At 46.2% G+C, this 22361-nt stretch overlaps 1 protein-coding gene across 12 annotated transcripts in view; it reads left to right on the forward strand.

The window, feature by feature from the left end:
* The window catches only part of tcf4 (transcription factor 4), a 617800-nt gene that overhangs the window by 379459 nt on the left and 215980 nt on the right, over nt 1–22361 (forward strand). For all 12 annotated transcript variants that reach the window (XM_033033210.1, XM_033033191.1, XM_033033173.1 and 9 more), the window contains 2 exons: nt 5501–5636; nt 21470–21519. In XM_033033210.1, the coding sequence (XP_032889101.1) occupies nt 5501–5636; nt 21470–21519 (186 nt within the window). The remainder of the gene's footprint in view (nt 1–5500; nt 5637–21469; nt 21520–22361) is intronic.

Raw genomic sequence — 22361 nt, forward strand, 5'->3', positions numbered from 1 at the left:
AATTGGGCTGCAGACACCCGACAACCAAAATTCATTTTGTGAACACAAACTTGTTAAAAATGCGATGCAAACAATTGGGCTGCAGACACCCGATAACCAAAATTCATTTTGTGAACACAAACCTGTCAAAAAAGGCGAGGCAAACAATTGGGCTGCAGACACCCGACAACCAAAATTCATTTTGTGAACACAAACTTGTTAAAAAGGGCTGCAGCCACTTTACAGCCGCATCGAGGGGACTCACCGTGTAGATATGCGTTCAGTGTTATTCGCAGCTCAGAGAGCTGTGACCCTCTCGCTTCCTGGTCTGGCAGAGACTGTGAGGCACGACACTTCCTGGTTTTATAGTCCTTCCCCCTGCCACCAGCAGAGAGAATGGGGAATTTTGTAAAAACATTAATATCTCTAATTTTTCATCGACAGAAAAAATCCCCCGCACTCATACGGCGGAGGGGGGCTCTGAGCGAGGTGGCCAAAAATGACGGCCGTAGGTGGCGGCGTTCTCTCGGAAATCGCAGCACAGTCGGCCAAAAGCGGTCAAGATCAGAGATTTAGTAATATAAGATAAAAGCCCCCAACAGTATAAGTCCTTGGTTGGATCCAGAAAATTGTGAACCGACTATTTTCTCAGGAGCTATATCTCAGCAAAGGTGAACAATTCATGATGAAACTCACCATCACTTTGCACCCGCACTTCCTTAAATCATCTGAGAGGAACATGGTGTCAAGACGCCAAGCCTGGCAAAAAGCTCATGGCCTACCTGGGCATCAGTGAACCGCATCATCCTGGATAGCACTGTCGTGGACTACTTTTTCACATCCATGAGCAGTCTGCCAAAACATGGAAATTGGACAAAATGTAGAAACAAAGAACTGCAGATGCTGGTCTATATCAAAGATAGTAAATGATAATGTTGGGAATGTTGCGAACTGAGCGGAGGGTTTGCGTTCATAGGGATGAGATTAGCTGATGGAAGGATCTTGCAGAAGCCTGATAACAGAGGGGAAGAAGCTGTTCCTGAATCTAGTGATAGGTGCTTTCAATCTTCTGTACCTTTTGCCTGACAGGGGCAGGGAGAACAAATGAGGGGGGTGAGATAAGTCTTTGATTACGTGGCTGCGTTTCTGAGGCAGCATGAAATTTAGATAGTCAATAGTGGGGCGTTTGGTCTGTGTGATGGACTGGGCTACATCTACAACTCTCTGCAATTTCTTGCAGTCTTCCAAAATCAAGCTTTGATGAGACCTGACTATACTTTCTATGGTGTATCTGGACATGTTTGTTAGTCATTGAAGTCGTGTCAAGTATCCTCAGTCTCCTAACAAAGTAGAGGCATCGGTATGCCTTCTCGGCTGATGCATCATTGTGGTTGGTTCACGATAAATCATTAGTAATACGTTAAGGGACTTAAAGCTCTCAACCATTTCTACTTCGGCACCATTGATGCTGATTGGGATGTGTACTCCACCGTACCTGAAGTGTGGTGGAGTACATGCTGCATGTGTAACTGGGTGTCCATTCAAAATCATTAATGACATCCCATGAGATTCTGACATACAGTATCTTCTAGTTCTCCTCCAATTTCCCCAGCCTCTGACACAGTTGACCATGTCTTCAATGCCTTTCCTCCAGCATTGGATATTCATACAGTTATCTGATTCCATTTCTCCCTATGTGTTTTAAACCAGAACATTCACCGGAAATTAGGTTTTCTAGTCATGCATGTAACTTTGGTGTGGCCCTGTCACCTTCCTATTATCTATTATTTTTTTTATTATCTATAGGCAGCCTTTTGCATTCACACCTCTTACCCATCCAACTTGACCTTTCCATAGTCTCTATGTTGTCACCCTGCTGGGTGAGCAGAACTTCCCTTAATTACTTTTTTAAACCCCTCATTACCTTTTTTTCTATATTCCAAACTCGTTTCCCTTGCCACTGACTTTGCAACTGTCCCCAACTGCGTGAATGCATTGTTACTTTTTTGCATATCTTTCATTCATTTGTTCTATATCTCTCTAGATCACCATCTACAGTATATCTCTTGTTTCCCTTTCTCCTGACTCTCAGTGTGACGAGGGGGCTCGACCCGAAATGTCACCTATTCCTTTTCTCCAGAAATGCTGTCTGATCCTCTGAGTTACTCCAGCTTTTTGTGTCTGCCTTAATGTATTCTCAATCTTGGTACTTTTGATTCAAGAGTTGCTCTGAACCCAAATACTTGCATTCCAAATGTATAGAAATGTGAAAACACACACTTCCAGATTAACCATATAACCATATAACCATATAACAATTACAGCACGGAAACAGGCCATCTCGACCCTTCTAGTCCGTGCCGAACACATAATCTCCCCTAGTCCCATATACCTGCGCTCAGACCATAACCCTCCATTCCTTTCCCATCCATATAACTATCCAATTTATTTTTAAATGATAAAAACGAACCTGCCTCCACCACCTTCAATGGAAGCTCATTCCACACAGCTACCACTCTCTGAGTAAAGAAGTTCCCCCTCATGTTACCCCTAAACTTCAGTCCCTTAATTCTCAAGTCATGTCCCCTTGTTTGAAACTTCCTTACTCTCAGTGGGAAAAGCTTTTCCACGTCAACTCTGTCTATCCCTCTCATCATTTTAAAAACCTCTATCAAGTCCCCCCTTAACCTTCTGCGCTCCAAAGAATAAAGCCCTAACTTGTTCAACCTTTCTCTGTAACTTAGTTGCTGAAACCCAGGCAAAATTCTAGTAAATCTCCTCTGTACTCTCTCTATTTTGTTGACATCCTTCCTATAATTAGGCGACCAAAATTGTACACCATACTCCAGAATTGGCCTCACCAATGCCTTGTACAATTTTAACATTACATCCCAACTTCTATACTCAATGCTCTGATTTATAAAGGCCAGCACACCAAAAGCCCTCTTTACAACCCTATCTACATGAGATTCCACTTTCAGGGAACTGTGCACAGTTATTCCCAGATCCCTCTGTTCACCTACATTCTTCAATTCCCTACCATTTACCATGTACGTCCTATTTTGATTTGTCCTGCCAAGATGTAGCACCTCACACTTATCAGCATTAAACTCCATCTGCCATCTTTCAGGCCACTCTTCCAACTGGCATAAATCTCTCTGTAGGCTTTGAAAATCTACTTCATTACCCGCAACCCCACCTATCTTAGTATCATCTGCATACTTACTAATCCAATTTACCACACCATCGTCCAGATCATTGATGTACATGACAAACAACAGTGGACCCAACACAGATCCCTGTGGCACCCCACTCGTCACTGGCCTCCAACCTGACAAACAACCATCCACCATTACTCTCTGGCATCTCCCATTCAGCCACTGTTGAATCCATCTTGCTACTCCACCATTAATACCCAACCATTGAACCTTTTTAACCAACCTTCCATGAGGAACCTTGTCAAAGGCCTTACTGAAGTCCATATACACAACATCCACTGCTTTACCCTCATCAATTTCCCGAGTAACATCTTCAAAAAATTCAAGAAGATTAGTTAAACATGACCTTCCTGGCACAAATCCATGTTGACTGTTCCTAATCAGACCCTGTTTATCCAGATGCTTATATATATTATCTCTAAGTATTCTTTCCATTAATTTGCCCACCACTGACGTCAAACTAACAGGTTTGCTAGGTTTGCTCTTAGACCCCTGTTTAAACAATGGAACAACATGCGCAGTACGCCAATCCTCCGGCACTATTCCCGTTTCTAATGACATTTGAAATATTTCTGCCATAGCCCCTGCTATTTCTACACTAACTTCCCTCAATGTCCTAGGGAATATCCTGTCCGGACCTGGAGACTTATCCACTTTTATATTTCTCAAAAGTGTCAGTACTTCCTCTTCTTTGATCCTCATAGTTTCCATAGCTACTCTACTTGTTTCCCTTACCTCACATAATTCAATATCCTTCTCCTTGGTGAATACCGAAGAAAAGAAACTGTTCAATATCTCCCCCATCTCTTTTGGCTCTGCAGATAGCTGTCCACTCTGACTCTCTAATGGACCAATTTTATCCCTCGTTATCCTTTTGCTATTAATATAGCGGTAGAAACCCTTCAGATTTACTTTTACCTTACTTGCCAAAGCAACCTCATATCTTCTTTTAGCTTTTCTAATTTCTTTCTTAAGATTCAGGGACAGTTTCTTCCCAGCTGTTATCAGGTAACTGAATCATCCTACCACAACCAGAGAGCAGTGCTGAACTACAGCTACCTCATTGGTGACCCTTGGGCAATCTTTGTTCAATCTTTGCTGGCTTTACCTTGAACTAAAAGTTATTCCCTTATCAATTATCTATACACTGTAAATTGCTCGATTGTAATCATGTATTATCTTTCCGCTGACTGCAACAAAAGCTTTTCACTGGTACACGAGACAATAAAGTAAACTAAACAAAACATTATTGTCAAGACTATCAATTTCTACTTTCATGTTGTCACCCAACATCCGCAACCTTAACGCATCTACTGCAAAAAAAAGAATCCATTCCTTTGTTGCCTTTTGACTGGACTTATTTCAATGTAATCCTGGCAGGTTTCCCTCATTCCCTCATCTGTAAATCCGAGATCCACCGAAAATCCACTTCCCATGTGTTAACTCGGACTAGTTCCATTCACCCAATTACTCCTGTGCTTGATGACCTGTAGCGAGTGCTTCTGGCAAATGCCTTGATTTTCACATTTTTGTTCTTATTTCCCAATCTTTTAATGTTTTAATTCCTCTCTATCTCTGTAACCTCCGTGAGCCAATTAATCTTCCGAGATATTTGTGTTATTTTAATTACCATCTCTTGATCATTTATGGATTTAATTGTTCCACTGCAGACAGCTGTGCCTTCAGCAGCTAGTGCCCCAAAATTTTGAAACCCTTTCCATCCTGAAAATGCTTTGTTACTCTTGCCTCATATGATGTTTCTTTAAACCTATGAATTTGATCAACACACAAGTCATTAGTCTTAAGATCAATAGTTGTTTGATAAATGTTAGTGTGAAGTTTTCTGGGCTGTTTTTGCCAGAAGTAATGGCTACAATATAATTACACGTTGTTGAGAGTAAACCTAATGTAGACAGTGTTTAACGCTCCTGCCATGCTTGCTTTGGGGTCTCATTTGAGATAATTGGTAATGCATACCAAGCAACTTAGTTTGGTTTTAAAAGATAGTCTGCAGCACCTTTAAAAACAAAATAAAATCTTTAAAGTAATTATTGGGAAATAGAAGTCCCATAAGTGTTAACAGAAATAACTTCTCATAATTCATCATTTTTGTACCATAGGATTTGTAGTTACAACGTTACACGTCTTATGCATTTGCAGCTCCATTCAGTGCAAAGTGAACAATGCAGGGTGCAGCTAATTGAGTCAAAATTGATTGAAATATTTCCATCCTGGCTATTTTCATTCATTAAGAACAAAAGGGCTATCCTAACGATTGTTTTCCTTTTTTTTATATGTTGCAGTCCGGTCTCCTTGGGCATGACATAGGTATGGGCAGTCCGGCAGCCGTTTCACCTCCAGGCTCCAAGCCTGGGTCACAGTATTATCCATATTCCAGCAATAATCCCCGCCGGCGACCAATGCATGATTCCTCAATGGGTGAGTTCTGTTCCACCTTTAACTTTTCTTTCCTTTGCCCTTTGAACTCTGATTCTTCAGTGGCCTGCTTACGGTTCTTCAAGCACTCTATGTTCTGTTGTACCATGAATTACTTTGATTTGATTTTCAATATTTGCAATATTGATTGTTATAAATTACCATTTAAAAAATAAACACTGTTTGAATGTAGGTCTGAGGAACTATTGCAATGTTAGGTGAGAATGTAAACATAAACTTTATTGAATGGCTACTATACTGTAGCTCATCAACTGGCTTCCTGCAAGGCTTAAACCAAGAGCTCATTGCTTCCAGGCTACTGGAGAGGACTGACAGTTGGTTTATGTATATTTTTAACAAGCTATATTTTCAAAATGTATTCCATAACAGGATCCTTGAAGAAAGAAAAAATTCAAACCCTTCTCCACATTTCTGCTAATGCAAAACTGCATATATAGGACATACCTTTAGAAAGGAGTTAAGGAGGAATTTCTCTAGTCAGAGGGTGATGAAACTGTGGAATTCATTGCCGCTGAAGGCTGTGCAGGCCAAGTCAATGGATATTTCTAAGGCGGAGATTGACAGATTCTTGATTACGATATGATATGATATAGGTTTATGTGTTGACAGACCAATTGACCCTTTGGGTGAAATAAAGTTGGATCGTATCATACCGTAATCAAGAATCAAGTCATAAAACACAACAAGATACATGAAACAGGAAATCAAAGTGACGAGTAGAAAGTCCAGGATTGGTGATGTCCAAAGGTTGCGGAGGGAAAGGGGAGTCAGTCTATCCCATGACAGAAGGGGGGAGGAGTTGTACAGTTTGATAGCCACAGGGTAAAGGGATCTCCTGTGGCGTTCTGTGCTGCATCTTGTTGGAAACAGTCTGTTGCTGCAGGTGCTCCTCAGGTTGACCAGTGTGTCATGGAGGGGGGATCTGTATTGTCCAAGATGCTCTGCAGTTTGAGGAGCATCCTCAAACATCATTAAACTTCTTCTTGCGTATGGCGTGCCCAGCCTAAAGTTGTAAGACAATTTGTTCTGTTTGATCTACTGTTTGTGCACGCCAGATTGATTGCATTCATCTAAACAGGGTGGACCACGTGAAGGTTGCAATCTCCCACCCCATCAGTGGCGGCGCAGCTCTGGCTGCAGCGGCTCTCCGGCAGTCCTGTTTGTTTTGTGTTTTTTGGGTTGTTTATTTTCGTTTTGGTTAGTCTAGTTTTGGTTTTTAGTTTGTGTTTTTTGGGGAGGGGGGGGGGGGTTGAAACGGGGCTTGCTGTCTCTCCCTGCGGGGGAATGCGACTTTTTTGTCGTATTCCCCTTCTCTGCCTCCGTCTGCGCTGAGGCCTAATGGCGGAGCTGGCGACCTCGAGGCTCAGGAGGCAGAGCCCGCCAGGACTCGCACTGAGCTCGCTCCCGTGAGGACGGCCCGGCTCGGGGCTGGAACAGGGCTTCCGTGAGGGGCTGTGACGGCCGGCCCGAGGAAGGAACGGTGCTCCCGTCGGAGTGGCCGAGCTCGGGGAGGTACGGCGTTCCCAGCCCGAGGGAGGAGCGGCGCCCGGTCGGGGCGGCCCAGCCCGAGGGAGGAGCGGCGCCCGGTCGGGGCGGCCCAGCCCGAGGGAGGAGCGGCGCCCAGTCGGGGCGGCCCAGCCCGAGGGAGGAGCGGCGCCCAGTCGGGGCGGCCTGGCGCGATGCTGAGACGGTGGCAGTACTCACGTGAGGGCGATCCGGCTCGGGGCTGGAACGATGCTCCGGGGGCTGGGACGGCAGTTCTGGTGGCGGTGGCCTGAGACCGGGGTTCGGCCGCGGGCCAGCGGCTGCGTCAGCAGGTCTGGTGAGCGGCAGCTTCGACTACCCCGGGCCGCGGTGTTTGAGCCGCGGGACAGGTTTTAACATCGCCCGGGGGGTATCGCCTCAGCGCAGAAGGAGAAGAGGAGGGAAGAGACTGCAGCCCTAAGACTTTTGCCTCCATCACAGTGAGGAGATGTTGGGTGGACTCACTGTGGTGGATGTTAATATGTGTTTATTGTTGTTTTTTTATTGTATTGTATTGTATGTATGACTGCTTCAATTTCGTTCAGACTTCGGTCTGGATGACAATAAAAGGCTATCTAATATCTAATCATTAATCTGAGCATCATTAGAATGGGTGTCAGGGGTTATGGGAGTAGATAGGAGAATGAGGTGAAGAGGGAAAGATAGATCAGCCATGATTGAAAGGTGGAGAAGACTTATGAACCTATTAACTTATTTTTGCATGTGAAGTCATCTTGTTATTGCTTTGTAACATAGAAACATAGAAAATAGGTGAAGGAGTAGGCCATTCGGCCCTTCGAGCCTGCACCGCCATTCAATATGATCATGGCTGATCATCCAACTCAGTATCCTGTACCTGCTTTCTCTCCATACCCCCTGATCCCTTTAGCCACAAGGGCCACATCTAACTCCCTCTTAAATATAGCCAATGAACTGGCCTCAACTACATTCTGTGGCAGAGAATTCCAGAGATTCACCACTCTCTGTGTAAAAACTGTTTTTCTCATCTCAGTCCTAAAAGATTTCCCCTTTATCCTTAAACTGTGACCCCTTGTTCTGGACTTCCCCAACATCGGGAACAATCTACCTGTTTCTAGCCTGTCCAACCCCTTAAGAATTTTGTAAGTTTCTATAAGATCCCCCCTCAATCTTCTAAATTCTAGCGAGTACAAGCCAAGCCTATCCAGTCTTTCTTCATATGAAAGTCCTGACAGTCCAGGAATCAGTCTGGTGAACCTTCTCTGTACTCTCTCTATGGCAAGAATGTCCTTCCTCAGATTGGGAGACCTAAACTATACGCAATACTCCAGGTGTGGTCTCACCAAGACCCTGTACAACTGCAGTAGAACCTCCATGCTCCTATACTCAAATCCTTTTGCTATGAATGCTAACATACCATTCGCTTTCTTCACTGCCTGCTGCACCTGCATGCCTACTTTCAATGACTGGTGTACCATGACACCCAGGTCTCGTTGCATCTCCCCTTTTCCTAATCGGCCACCATTCAGGTAATAGTCTACTTTCCTGTTTTTGCCACCAAAGTGGATAACCTCACATTTATCCACATTATACTTCATCTGCCATGCATTTGCCCACTCACCCAGCCTATCCAAGTCATTTTGCAGCCTACTAGCATCCTCCTCACAGCTAACACTGCCCCCCAGCTTTGTGTCATCCGCAAACATGGAGATGTTGCATTGAATTCCCTCGTCCAAATCATTAATATATATTGTAAAAAGCTGGGGTCCCAGCACTGAGCCTTGCGGTACCCCATTAGTCACTGCCTTCTGAAAAGGACTCGTTAACTCCTACTCTTTGCTTCCTGTCTGCCAGCCAGTTCTCTATCCAAATCAATACTGAACCCCCAATACCGTGTGCTTTAAGTTTGTATACTAATCTCTTATGTGGGACCTTGTCGAAAGCCTTCTGAAAGTCCAGATATAACGCATCCACTGGTTCTCCCTTATCCACTCTATTAGTTACATCCTCGAAAAATTCGTCAGGCATGATTTACCTTTCATAAATCCATGCTGACTTTGTCCAATGATTTCACCACTTTCCAAATACGCTGCTATCCCATCTTTAATAACTAACTCTAGCAGTTTCCCCACTACCGATGTTAGACTAACTGGTCTGTAATTCCCACATTTTCTCTCTCCCTCCCTTTTTAAAAAGTGAGGTTACATTAGCTACCCTCCAATCCTCAGGAACTACTCCAGAATCTAAAGAGTTTTGAAAAATTATCACTAATGCATCCACTATTTCTGGGGCTACTTCCTTATTGTAAAGATGAGTCACCAACACTCTGTGGCTTTACTCCAGTTTATTCATACTGTACATACATTACTGCACTAGCTGTACGTGGTCTGTCACGGGAACTAGAGAGAGATCAGTGGGTGGGGAGGTTGTAATTATACTTGTGATATGGGGAGTGGTTAGTAATGGTGAGGTCACTATGTTAAAGGTACATGCACATATCATCTACATCCTTCCCCTTAGAAACAAGAGGCAACAAGGTAGTGACAGGGCGACCACGTCTCATTCGCTATACACGGTTACGCAAAGTCGCCATAGCGGACGGGCGGCTTGACAACGCGCCCCGACCGGGTTCGCATCTCGCCATCTCCCCTCCCTGCAGGAAGAAGAGGAACCGGCTCAGGGGCAGGAGACCGAACCGGAACGGGAGATCCGGGAGGAGAGGGAGAAGACGGAGAAGGAGGAGGGGAAACGGGTGCAGCAGCGGGCAGACGAGCAGGCGAGGGAGGATGAGCCGGAGGAGACTTTGGCTGGTAGAGCTGAGAAGGCAGGGTCCGAGGCATGCGGGGGGCGGCGGACGGTGTAGGAGACTGCAGCGGAGGAGCAAAAGGGTCAGCGGGCGGTGGTGGAGGCCCATTGACGAGCCGCAGGTGTTGGCGGGACCGGCGGTAAACGGTGCCGTCATGGTCGACTAGATAGGAACGTGGAGTGGTCGGAGGGGGACTGCATTCGGATGACTTGACCGGGGAATAGACGCGGAAGGGGGTGGCACGACTTATCCTGGGAGCGCTTCTGGATCTCGTGCTTAAGGGCAATGCGCTCCTGGACAGCAGCGGGCTTGAGGACGGAGGGCACGAGGGAGCGCTGGGCCACCGGGATGGGGGGCCTTGTGGTGCGAGACATGAGTCGCTGTGCCGGGGAGCCCATGGCAGGGTCACGGGAGATGTTGCGAAGGTTAAGGAGGACCAGGTAAAAGTCTGAGTGAGACAATCGACAATGTTCCAGCAAGTCCTTATCACTGCGGACTGCGCGCTCTGCCAGGCCGTTGCTCTGCGGGTACTCCGGGCTGCTGGTGTAGTGGCGGAAATTCCAGCTGGCCGCAAAATCCCGAAACTCGGCGCTCGTAAACTGGCTGCCGTTGTCCGACTGCAGGCTGGCCGGGGAGCCGAAGGTAGCGAAGTGGCGGCGCAGCTTCCCGATAACGGCCGAAGACGTGAGGGAGCGCAGCTGGTCAACCTCGAACCAGCTGGAGTAAGAGTCGACAAGGACCTGGAAGTGCTTGCCACGCCACTCGAAAATGTCAGTGGCAACCGCCATCCAGGGCAGTTCGGGTGCAGGCTGCTGCAGTAGCGGCTGTCGTTGCTGGTGGGGAGCGAGGCTCTTGGAGGTGGAGCAGGCGGAGACCCTCTCCCGGATGTACTGAGCCATGCCGGGACAGTAGAACTGGCTCTGAGCGTGAGACAGAGTGGCCTCGGCTCCAGGATGACCGCGGTGGGCGGCCTGAAAATAGTGGTCGTGCAGCGCAACAGGCACAACAACCTTGTGTCCCTTCACGACCACGCCGTCGTGCAGTACGAGCTCGTCACGGACCAGGAAGTAGGGCACGGCACCTGCCGGCAAGGCGGAGCGACGGTCTGGCCAGCCCAGCTGGATGACGGCAGCAAGCTGCTGCAGGGCAGGATCACTGGCAGTGTGCTGGACCAGGGATTGCATTTGCTGTGAAGGCACAATATTCACGTTCAGCACCATCAGGTCAGACATTTCATATGGGTGGCGATCGGTGGACGTTAGCGGTGCGCGGGACAGCGTGTCGGCCACGAATATGTCCTTGCCCTTGCGATAGACAATCTCGAACGTGAAACGCTGGCGCTGCAGCATCATGCGCTGCAACCGGGATGAGACAACATGGATCGGCTTGTTGAGAATGGTGACCAGCGGCTGGTGGTCGGTCTCGATAGTGAAGTTGTTGCCCAAAATGTAGTCCTTGAACTTGGAGCAGGCAAATACCACCGCTAGCAATTCCTTCTCAATCTGAGCATAACGCTGCTCGGCAGGGGTCATGGTGTGGGACGCGTAGGAAACAGGCAGCTGCAGACCATCATGGATCTGTAGGCAAGCGGCACCAAGACCGAACTTGGAGGCGTCGCAGGTGATGACAATGGGACGCTTTAGGTCGAAAAATTTGAGCGTGGGGGTGCTGATCAGCCTGGATTTCAGGACGTCAAAAGCCCTCTGGTGTTGCGGGAACCAGGCCCAGGCAGTGTCCTTCTTGATCAACTCCCTCAGGGGCGCGCTCTGCTCGCTGAGGTCGGGGATGAACTTCCCCAGGTAATTGACCATGCCCAGGAAACGCTGCAAGCTGGGCACGTCAGTAGGTGAAGACATAGCGGAGACCGCAGACGTTTTCTGCGGGTCGGGCTTCAGCCCCGAGGCTGTAAAAACGTGGCCCACATAAGTGACCTCCGGGACGCGGAAACGACACTTCTTGGGGTTTAATTTGAGGTTGATCTTCCGGGCCCGGTCCAGGACTTGGCGGAGGTTGAAGTCGTGCTCAGCAACATCCTTACCGTAAACCAGGATGTCGTCAACGATGATGGCACACGGTAGACCGGCAAACAGTTGCTCCATCGTCCGCTGGAACACCTCGCTGGCAGAGTTGATCCCGAATGGCATTCGGAGGAACCGGAACCTGCCGAAAGGGGTGCTGAAAGTTGTCAGGTAAGAGGACTGCTCGTCAAGCGGTATCTGCCAGAAGGAAATCTTGGCATCGAGAACCGAAAAGACAGTGGCCGGGCCAACCTGTGCAGCGACGTCCTCCACTGTTCGCATGGGGTAGTGCGGGCGTTTGATGGCAAGGTTCAGGTCCTTGGGGTTGATACAAATGCGTATTTCGCTCTTATCCTTTTTCGCAGCAACAACCATGGTGGAGACCCACCGGGTGGGCTCGCTCACCTCTTTCAGGATGCCCATGGTAACCATGTCGTGGAGCGTTGACTCCACTTTGTCCTTCATGGCGAAGGAGACGCGGTGTGGCGGACGGATCACAGGCTCGACATTGGGGTCGACAACAATCTTGTAGCTGCAGGGCAGCTTGCCCAGCTCGTCGTCAAAACGGTCAGGATATTCGATCAGGGGGTTCATAAGGGTCTGCACCTGGTGGATGTCACGGTGGAAAGAGACGATGCCCAGGTCTTGGCACGCTCGGATGCCCAACAGGGTGATGCAGTTATTATCTAGCAGATAAAAAATGAGGGGCCGAGAGGCCTTCAGTATCTTGCAGTGCAGGGTGGCCTTCCCCACAGGAACGAGCACGCCTCCCCCGTAGGCATGCAAAAGGGAGCGATCAGGAGTAACCTGCTCATTAGTCCTTATCTTCCTGAAAAGGCTTGTTGACATTACATTTGCGACCGCCCCCGTGTCGATTTTTGCGGTGAAGGTCGAGTCGTTTACAGTTACACGAACCGAAGGGTCCGTTATCAGAGCAGATGCATCCAACAGTGAAAATATGCTGGTCTCCCCCTGGGAGGAACTGGAGTCAGACATAGGGAGTTCGTCAGGCTGGTACTGGGAACCAAGCGCGCTGTCAGCTTGTACCAAATTGTTTAACATGCTCCGCTGAGCAGCAACAGGCTTCCCACGGGAACGACAGGCTGCAGAGAAATGGTTTAATTTCCTGCAGAAAATACACGTTTTGCCCAAGGCAGGGCACACATTAAATTGATGAGAGGCAAAGTTGCAATTGGGGCAACGCTGCGGGTTGCTCCCCCATGGTGCAGGGGGCCCCCGTTGTCGTGGCGGCCCCGTGTTCCGCCGACGGCCAGCAACGCTGGCAAAGTTAATGTCATGATCAGCCGGTGACACCGCCGAGGAGACAGCCTCGGCCATACGGGAGGCGTGCAGAGCCTCATCAAAAGACAGGTCGGGCTTGCGCAGAAGTTCAGCCCTCAGCTTTTCATCACGTAGACCATAAACCAGAATGTCCCTGGTCAGTTCATCGGGGGTCAGCGTGTCAAGGCGGCACCGCCTGGCCAGGTGTCGCAGCGCAGCGACATAATTATCAACGGATTCGCCTGGGTTCTGACGCCGCCCGAACATTTTATAACGCTCTAAGATGCAGTTAGTGGGGATGTTGCACATCGCGGTAAACTTAGCCACTAGACATACCGGGTCCCGAGCATCTTCACCCGCAGCATAGACGAATGAGTCAGACCGTTCCAGGGCATCGGGACCAGCCAGGTTGAGGAGCAGAGAAGCCTTGACCTCAGGGGTGGCGGCAGGATGAGCGATCGTGACATAGTGGTCGAAGTCACGTCTAAAGACATTCCACCAATGGGCAATGTCGGAATCGAAGACAAGCACATCGGGCTTGCGGCAAGAAGTGGCCATAATGAGGAAATAGAGAAAGGGAGCGGGGAACTGGGTCAAAAGGAAATAAAACAAAACCGATAAACAGGAGGCGCAAGGGAACGATTTATGACACCATGTAAAGGTGAGTCACCAACACTCTGTGGCTTTACTCCAGTTTATTCATACTGTACATACATTACTGCACTAGCTGTACGTGGTCTGTCACGGGAACTAGAGAGAGATCAGTGGGTGGGGAGGTTGTAATTATACTTGTGATATGGGGAGTGGTTAGTAGTGGTGAGGTCACTATGTTAAAGGTGCATGCACATATCATCTACACTTATGTACTCTGGGATGCTGCCTATCTGGCCCTGGGGATTTATCGGCCTTTAATCCATTCAATTTACCTAACACCACTTCCCGGCTAACCTGGATTTCACTCAGTTCCTCCATCTCATTTGACCCCAGGTCCCCTGCTATTTCCGGCAGATTAATTAAGTGTTCCTCAGTGAAGACAGAACCAAAGTAGTTATTCAATTGGTCTGCCATGTCCTTGGTCCACATGATCAATTCACCTGTTTCTGACTGCAAGGGACCTACATTTGTTTTAACTAATATTTTTCTCTTCACATATCTATAAAAACGTTTGCAGTCAGTTTTTATGTTCCCTGCCAGTTTTCTGTCATAATCTATTTTCCCTTTCCTAATTAAGCCCTTTGTCCTCATCTGCTGGACTCTGAATTTCTCCCAGTCCTCTGGTAGGCTGCTTTTTCAGGCTAATTTGTATGCTTCATCTTTTGTTTTGATTTCCGATTTCCCTTGTTATCCACGGATGCACTACCTTCCCTGATTTATTCTTTTGCCAAACTGGGATGAACAATTGTTGTAGTTCATCCATGCAGCCTTTAAATGCCTTCCATTGCATATCCACCGTCAACCCTTTAAGAATCAATTGCCAGTCTATCTTGGCCAATTCACGTCTCATACCCTCAAAGTTACCTTTCTTTAAGTTCAGAACCCTTGTTTCTGAATTATGTCACTTTCCATCCTAATGAAGAACTCAACCATATTATCGTCACTCTTGCCCAAGGGTCCACGCACAACAAGACTGCTAACTAACCTTTCCTCATTACTCAATACCCAGTCTAGAATAGCATGCTCTCTCGTTGGTTCCTCTACATGTTGGTTTACATTCCAAGAAATCCACTTTGTAGTATGAATTCTTGTCCTACCTCCGGTTTCAAATCAAACCCATCACTTCTGATGTTTTCCATTAAAATTGAATGAGGGTACCGAGATACTAGCACCCAAATAGTTTGATTAGAAACCAGAAGTAGGACAAGAACCACGGAAAATAAATTCCTATGTTGTTTAGTGTCTGGATGATTAGAGGTACTTGCTTCTTTCCCTAGTTTCACTGCCTTCAGTGGACTTTCTGTTTCCCAATGTTTGCTCATTACATGAGACATTCACTGTACTTAATTGGTACATGTGATAATTAAAATGAACCTTGAATCTTGAAGAGCTTTACAGCTGACATGGAACTTTTACTTTACATGCCAATAGGAAATGAATATTTTGCACTGCAAACAACACCTAGTACTTTATAATTTTTTTCTCCTGATATACTAATAGTTATATCAATACTCCTTGTATCAAAATATGAAGTTATATTTTTTTCTTAAGATGGATCAATTTCGCACACTTATCAAGTGGGGATGGCAGGATATCTTGCACAGATTGACTGCTTGAAAATATTTAATGAGGAACCAGTTAGAACATATTGAAAACTTCACATGTGATAAGTTATAATTTCATCAACGGTTCTCCATTTCACTTTATGTACATCTTCACAAAGAGTCTTGAGACTACAAGAACTAGGTATGCATCCTTCATAAAATCAGGAAATATCCATATTGTCACAATGCTTGGTACTGTCAGTATATTGTCCCCAAAGGTGACTGCAGTGAAATTAATGTAAGTTAATCTTTTTGGGATTCAGGGTATTGCCGTGAAAGGTAAGAGTGAATCTCAAGCTATTTCCGACTGCATTGTATGTCCTCGAGCTGAATTTCAAGCAGTAATTAGATTTATAATACTGCATGAAATAGCTTGATATTCACTCTTAACTACTTTGCATCACTTGAACTACTATTTTGTATTTAAAATAATTAATCATAATCCATTTTGCTAAGGGAAAATTAAAAGTTTTTCACTTGTTATGAAATAGATTGTTTTATATCAATTCCCTTTCATCACAGCCTGACTGCTGAAGGTGATGTGACCTAAATGAATGGACGAGAATAGAATAGCAATAGAAGAGTTAAAAATCTTTTTGAACATTTGACAGTTAACCTATTGTCATGTTCCTCTAGCATAAAATGGCCTGTTAGAAACATAGGTGCAGGAGTAGGCCATTCGGCCCTTCGAGCTGGCAATGCCATTCAAAATGATCATGGCTGATCATCTAAAATTATTACCACATTCTTGCTTTTTCCCCATATCGCTTGATTCCTTTAGCCCTAAGAGCTAAATCTAACTCTCTTTTGAAAACATCCAGTGAATTGGCCACCACTGCCTTCTGTGGCAGATAATTCCACAGATTCACAACTCTCTGAGGGAAGACGTTTTTCCTCATCTCAGTCCTAAATGGCTTACCCCTTATTCTTAAACTGTATCCCCTGGTTCTGGACTCCCCCAACATCAGGAACATTTTTCCTGCATCTAGCCTGTCCAATCCTTTAAAAATGTTATATGTTTCTATAAGATCCCCTCTCATCCTAAATTCCAGTGAATACAAGCCCAGTCGACCCATTCTTTCATCATATGTCAGTCCCGCCATCCCGGGATTTCATATGCACTGCACTACCTCAATAGCAATAATGTCCTTCCTCAAATTAGGAGACCAAAATTGCACACAATACTTCAGGTGTGGTCTCACCAGGGTTCTGTACAACTGCAGTAGGACCTCCTTGCTCCTAAATTCAAATCCCGCAATTAAGGCCAACATGCCATTAGCTTTCTTCACTGCCTGCTGTACCTGCATGCTTACTTTCAATGACTGATGTACAAGCAAACCCAGGTGTCGTTACTCCTCCCCTTTTCCTAATCTGACACCATTCAAATAATGTGTAGGGAAGAACTGCAGATGATTTTTTAAATCGAAGGTAGACACAAAATGCTGGAGTAACACAGCAGGACAGGCAGCATCTCTGGAGAGAAGGAATGGGTGACGGTTTGGGTTGAGACCCAAAATGTCAGCCATTTCTTCTCTCCAGAGATGCTACTTGTTCTGCTGAGTTACTCCAGCATGTTGTGTCTACCTACCATCCAGATAATAATCTGCCTTCCAGTTCTTGCCACCAAGATGGATAACCTCACATTTATCCACATTATACTGCATCTTCCATGCATCTGCCCACTCACCCAACCTATCTGTCACCCTGCAGCCTCACCGCATCCTCATCGCAGCTCACACTGCCATCTAGCTTTGTGTCATCCGCAAACTTGGAGATGTCACATTTAATTCCCTCATGTAAATTTTTAATATATATTGGAAATAACTGGGGTCCCAGCACCGAGGCTTGCAGCATCCCATTAGTCACTACCTGCCATTCTGAAAAGGACATGTTAATTCCTACAGGTTTCCTGTCAGGCAACCAGTTTTCCATCCATGTTAATACCCTATCCCCAATACTATGTGCCCTCATTTTGCACACTAATCTCTTGTGTGGTTCTTTGTAAAAGGTTTTTCGAAAGTCCAGATACACCACATCCACTGGCTCTCCCTTATCCATTCTACTTGTTACATCTGCAAAAAATTCCATAAGATTAGTCAAGCATGATTTCCCCTTTGTAAATCCATGCTGACTTTAACCGATCCTGTCACTGCTTTCCTAATGCGCTGCTATAACATCTTTAACAATCGACTCAAGCATTTTCCTCACTACCGATGTAAGGCTAACTGGTCTATAATTTCCCGTTTTCTCTCTCCCTCCTTTGTTAAAAAGTGAGGTTACATTGGCTACCTTCCAGTCCACAGGAACTGATCCAGAGTCAAACGAATATTGGAAAATAATCACTAATGCATCCTTGAGTACTCTGGGATGCAGACCATCAGGCCCTGGGGATTTATCTTCCGTCAGTCCCACCAGTTTACCTAATACCATTTCCTGACTAATGTGGATTCCCTTCAGTTCCTCCCTCCCACTAGATCCTCGGTCCCCTAGTATTTCTGAGAGATTGTTTGTGTCTTCCTTGGTGAAGACAGAACCAAATTACTCGTTTAACTGTTCTGCTGTTTCCTTGTTTCCGATTATAAATTAACCTGTCTCTGATTGTAAAGGGCCTGCCCCACCAGCATGCGATTGCATGCATCTAACACGACCAAACGTGGTGGCTTGAGGTGTACGACCTCGCGGGGCCGGTCCCACGTCCAACTGCGGAGGCGTATGGAGTTGTGCGGGGCTGGTCCCAACATCATGCTCACCAATCAACTGGGCAGGAGGCGGGCCGACTGAATTTGGACGTTGGGCGGTGACATCATCGCGCAACGGCACGCCGAGCGGTGACGTCATCGCGCAATGCCACGCGCTAGGCGTACGGTGTCAAGACGCTGCGTACAACGTCGAGAACGTTGCGTACGCCCGTCAATGCGCTGCGTACGGCCTCAATGCGGCTGCGGGCCGACAGGCCGTTGTCGCGTGGGATTTTCGGAGAGTGCAAGATTTTTGGTGCCCTGCGCGATGTCGGGACTAGCCCCGCACAACTCCATACGCCTCCGCCGATCGAAGTGGGACCGGCCCCGCGAGGCCGTACGCCTCAAGCGACCACGTTTGGTCGCGCTAGACGCATGCCCTTAACAGGCCCTTAAGGGACCTACATTTGGCTTCACTAATCTTTTCCCTTTTACACATCTAAAGAAGTTTTTAGAGTCCATTTTTATATTCCCCGCAAGCTTTCTTTCATGCTCTTTTTACCCCCCTCTTAATTAACCACTTTGTCCTCCTCTGTTGAGTTCTAAATTTCTCCGAGTCCTCCGGTTGGAGGGAATAAAGCAATGCATTATATAAAATTAGGAGTGGCATGAAATTTCTTACAAAGAGCAGCGTCCTTAGACTGCAGTATATTCCATGGTTTATTACCTTTGGGAAAACTGAAGTCTTTAACATAAAATTAAATGCAATTGTGTCCCTATTTCTTGGACAATATATGTTACAATTCAATGTGATGAAATTGAAACTTTTATATCGGAGTGAATTTAGTAATGAGAACAATTAAACCACCAAACCTATCCATGCTTCTCAGTGGTAACGGTTAAGGAAGAAAATAGTTGTCCGACAACTACAAAAGAATGATTGATTGAAGTTTTACCATTTACATAGTAAAACCCCATTGGCAGTGGCACATGGAAAAGATCATCAGTCGATAATGACCAGCAATGTTGACATCGTCGTGTGTTGCAGCAGTGTCTGCAAGGAGTGGCCAGCTGTGAAGTGTAGCCAATTGTTTGCAGTTCCATCTGTGATTTACTGTCCTAATGAACCTGCGCTCTGAGATCGTTTAACATTATAGCGGCAACATAAAAAGTGATGGTATAGAGGTTGAGTGTTTTCAGATGTGATTTTAATTGACAGCCATGTGGAGGGGACCACCTGTGAATAAGGACCACTTTTGTGGGAACCACGGGTGGTCGTTTTTGACAGGTTTAGTTGCATGTCCCATTATTCATTGGTAAATATCAGATGCAAGTTGTCAAAAGTTATCAGGTGCTCCTATGGTGTAGCTACTGATTTTACTGCACATGCTGCTGAGTGTTGCTTCTTAGCCAGGGAACACTATCTCACCCAGCAGCCATTTTATCAGTAAAACTTACCTTGACTTTCAAGTTTCTCATATAAATTTTGATTTTATGTAATGTGACCTTCATTTTTGCATTTGCTGATTTCTCAGTATTCTTCTGATATCTTCCATGCTGTACAAATTCAAAGAGTGGAAAGACTATTTCATTGTCACATGGTTGAAAGTACTGCCCGTATTTCATTGGCATGCCATCATCTTCTGAATATCTCTCTGAAAAAGCCAACCCAAGGATCGAAATTCATAGTCAAAGCTTCTTTAGCGGCCCACATGGTACAAACTCTGGCTGACATGATACTGAACTGTACAAAGCCAATGTCTGTTAATTAGTTGATCCTCAGCTAATTCATTTCACACAAAGGGTGGTAGGTGTGTGGAATGAGCTTCAGGAGCAGGTAGTTGAGGCAGGGACTGTCACATTGTTTAAGACGCAATTAGACAGGTACGTGGATAGGACAGACTTAGAGGGATATGGGCCAAAAGCAGGCAATTGGGACAAGTGTAGATGAGGCATGTAGGTCCAAGTGGGCAAGTTGGGCCAGAGGGCCTGTTTCCACACTGTATGACTCTATAGGGCCTGTCCCACTTACGTGTCCTTGGCACGCAAATTACGCGACCTCGTTGTCGCGTTGAGCCGCGATGGTCCTGTGAAGGTCGAGCGCGATTACATGCGTACGCGTGACGTCATTTGAAGAAGGACACAAAGCTGGAGTAACTCAGCGGGACTGACAGCAGCTCTGAAGAGAAGCAATGGGTGACGTTTCGTGTCGAGACTCTTCTTCAGTCTGAAAAGAAGGGTCTTGACCCGAAACGTCATCCATTCCTTCTTTCCAGAGATGCTGCCGGTCCCGCTGAGTTACTCCAGCATTTTGTGTCTATCTTCAATTTTCGTGGCCCCGCTCTGGGAGCAGGAGTGGGGGCGGATCCGGACCACAACGGCCGTGAGCCCCAGGCCGAGTTCAGCGATCGTTTGCCTGCTTCTGCTGCTGTTGAAGGTGAGACGTTGGGTCTTGGGCCTGTCCCACTTTGGCCGTCAGTTCCGCGACAGGCCGTTGGCGCGCAAAGATTTTGTTCACTACAAAAATTTCGGAGCCCCGCGCGATGTCGCGCACAGCTACATACCCCACCGTGTTTCTAAGTGGAACCGGCCCCGCGCGGCCATATGATGCCCGTACGCCTCAACGCGACCACGAGGTCACGTAATTTGCGTGCCAAGGACACGTAAGTGGGACAGGCCCTTAAGACTCAGCAGCAGTTGTTGGGGCTTTACCATGGACATCCCTGGACTGAAAAGCAATTAAAAAAATTGCTGAGTGTTTTTTCTGAGGAATGTGCGAATATAGGTAGGTATTTAGTGAAAACATGTTGGCTTGCAGTATTCATTGATTAGTTACTTCGTGCAATATAACCATTTTGGAAATAAGCTGCCAGTGGTAGTGTTTGAGGCATACGATGGCAGTGTTTCAGAGACTCTTGGATAGGTATATGGATATACAGGGAATGGAGATTTATGGATTATGTGCAGGTGGGTAAGAGATGGTCTTGGAAACAGGTTTGGCACAGACATTGTGGGCTGAAGGCCCTGCTCTTGTGCTCTAAAAACTGACCTTCTGCAGAACTTCACCCCAATAGGAGCCACTACAGTTAGGATTAGGGGTAAAAGGAAAATTAAGTACATTCTGTCTGTATGATTTTGTTTGAGATCTATTAATTTAGCATAGTTCTTTGCATCTTTCCATGCAAGGAAAGTAAATACACAAGTGTAATTAACATCAAATAGCCTTTGCTTAAAGACCTTTCTACTAACCTGTTGATTTACTGTCTTGCAGAAATGCCACCGAAAAAAATTAGGAAGGTGCCTCCAGGTTTACCATCTTCGGTAAGTTATGTTGTTCAGTTATTAATTTGCTGAGCGTTCAAGTACTGATAAAAAATACTTTAAAGTCCAAGCGAACATGTCAATAATCAGTTGCAAAGTTGGTGCAATATCGTGGAAAATTATATTTCACTGTTTCGGGAAACTTTGTTTTGTAAGATCAGTTTGTGAATCATTATTTCATGTTGTACAGCCACATGGTGAGCAACACATTCTGAGATTTATAGTATCGGTATTGCAACTTAAACTTCATTTCCTCTGCCACCAAAATGTGGCTAGATGTGTTTGAAACTGTGTAGTTCCGTTGTAGGCATTGACTACAAAACAGATCAGTGTGTCCAAATACCATTATATAAATATATACACACATGAATAAATAAACTGATAAAGTGCAAATAACAGATAATGGGCTATTCATGTTCAGAGTTTTGTCCGAGCCAAGTTTAATAGCCTGATGGCTGTGGGGAAGTAGCTATTCCTGACCTGGTCGTTGCAGTCTTCAGGCTCTTGTACCTTCTACCTGAAGGTAGCAGGGAGATTAGATTAGATTAGATTCCATTCGGTCTGAATGAAATTTTGTTGCCTGCAGTCATACATATAATAATAAATAACAAAACACACAATAAACACATAACGTCCACCACAGTGAGTTCACCAGGCACCTCCTCACTGTGATGGAGGCAAAAGTCTTAAAGTTACTGTCTCTTCCCTCCTCATTCTCCCTCTGCGCCGAGGCGAGTGTGTTGCCAGGATGGTGTGGGTCCTTGATGATACTGCCAGTGTTTTTGGGAAGGGAGGTCAGAGCCGATGATGGACTGGGCAGTGTTTACTACTTTTTGTAGTCT

Source organism: Amblyraja radiata, chromosome 1 (genome assembly GCF_010909765.2).
Source record: "Amblyraja radiata isolate CabotCenter1 chromosome 1, sAmbRad1.1.pri, whole genome shotgun sequence".
Classification (NCBI taxonomy): Eukaryota; Metazoa; Chordata; class Chondrichthyes; order Rajiformes; family Rajidae; genus Amblyraja; species Amblyraja radiata.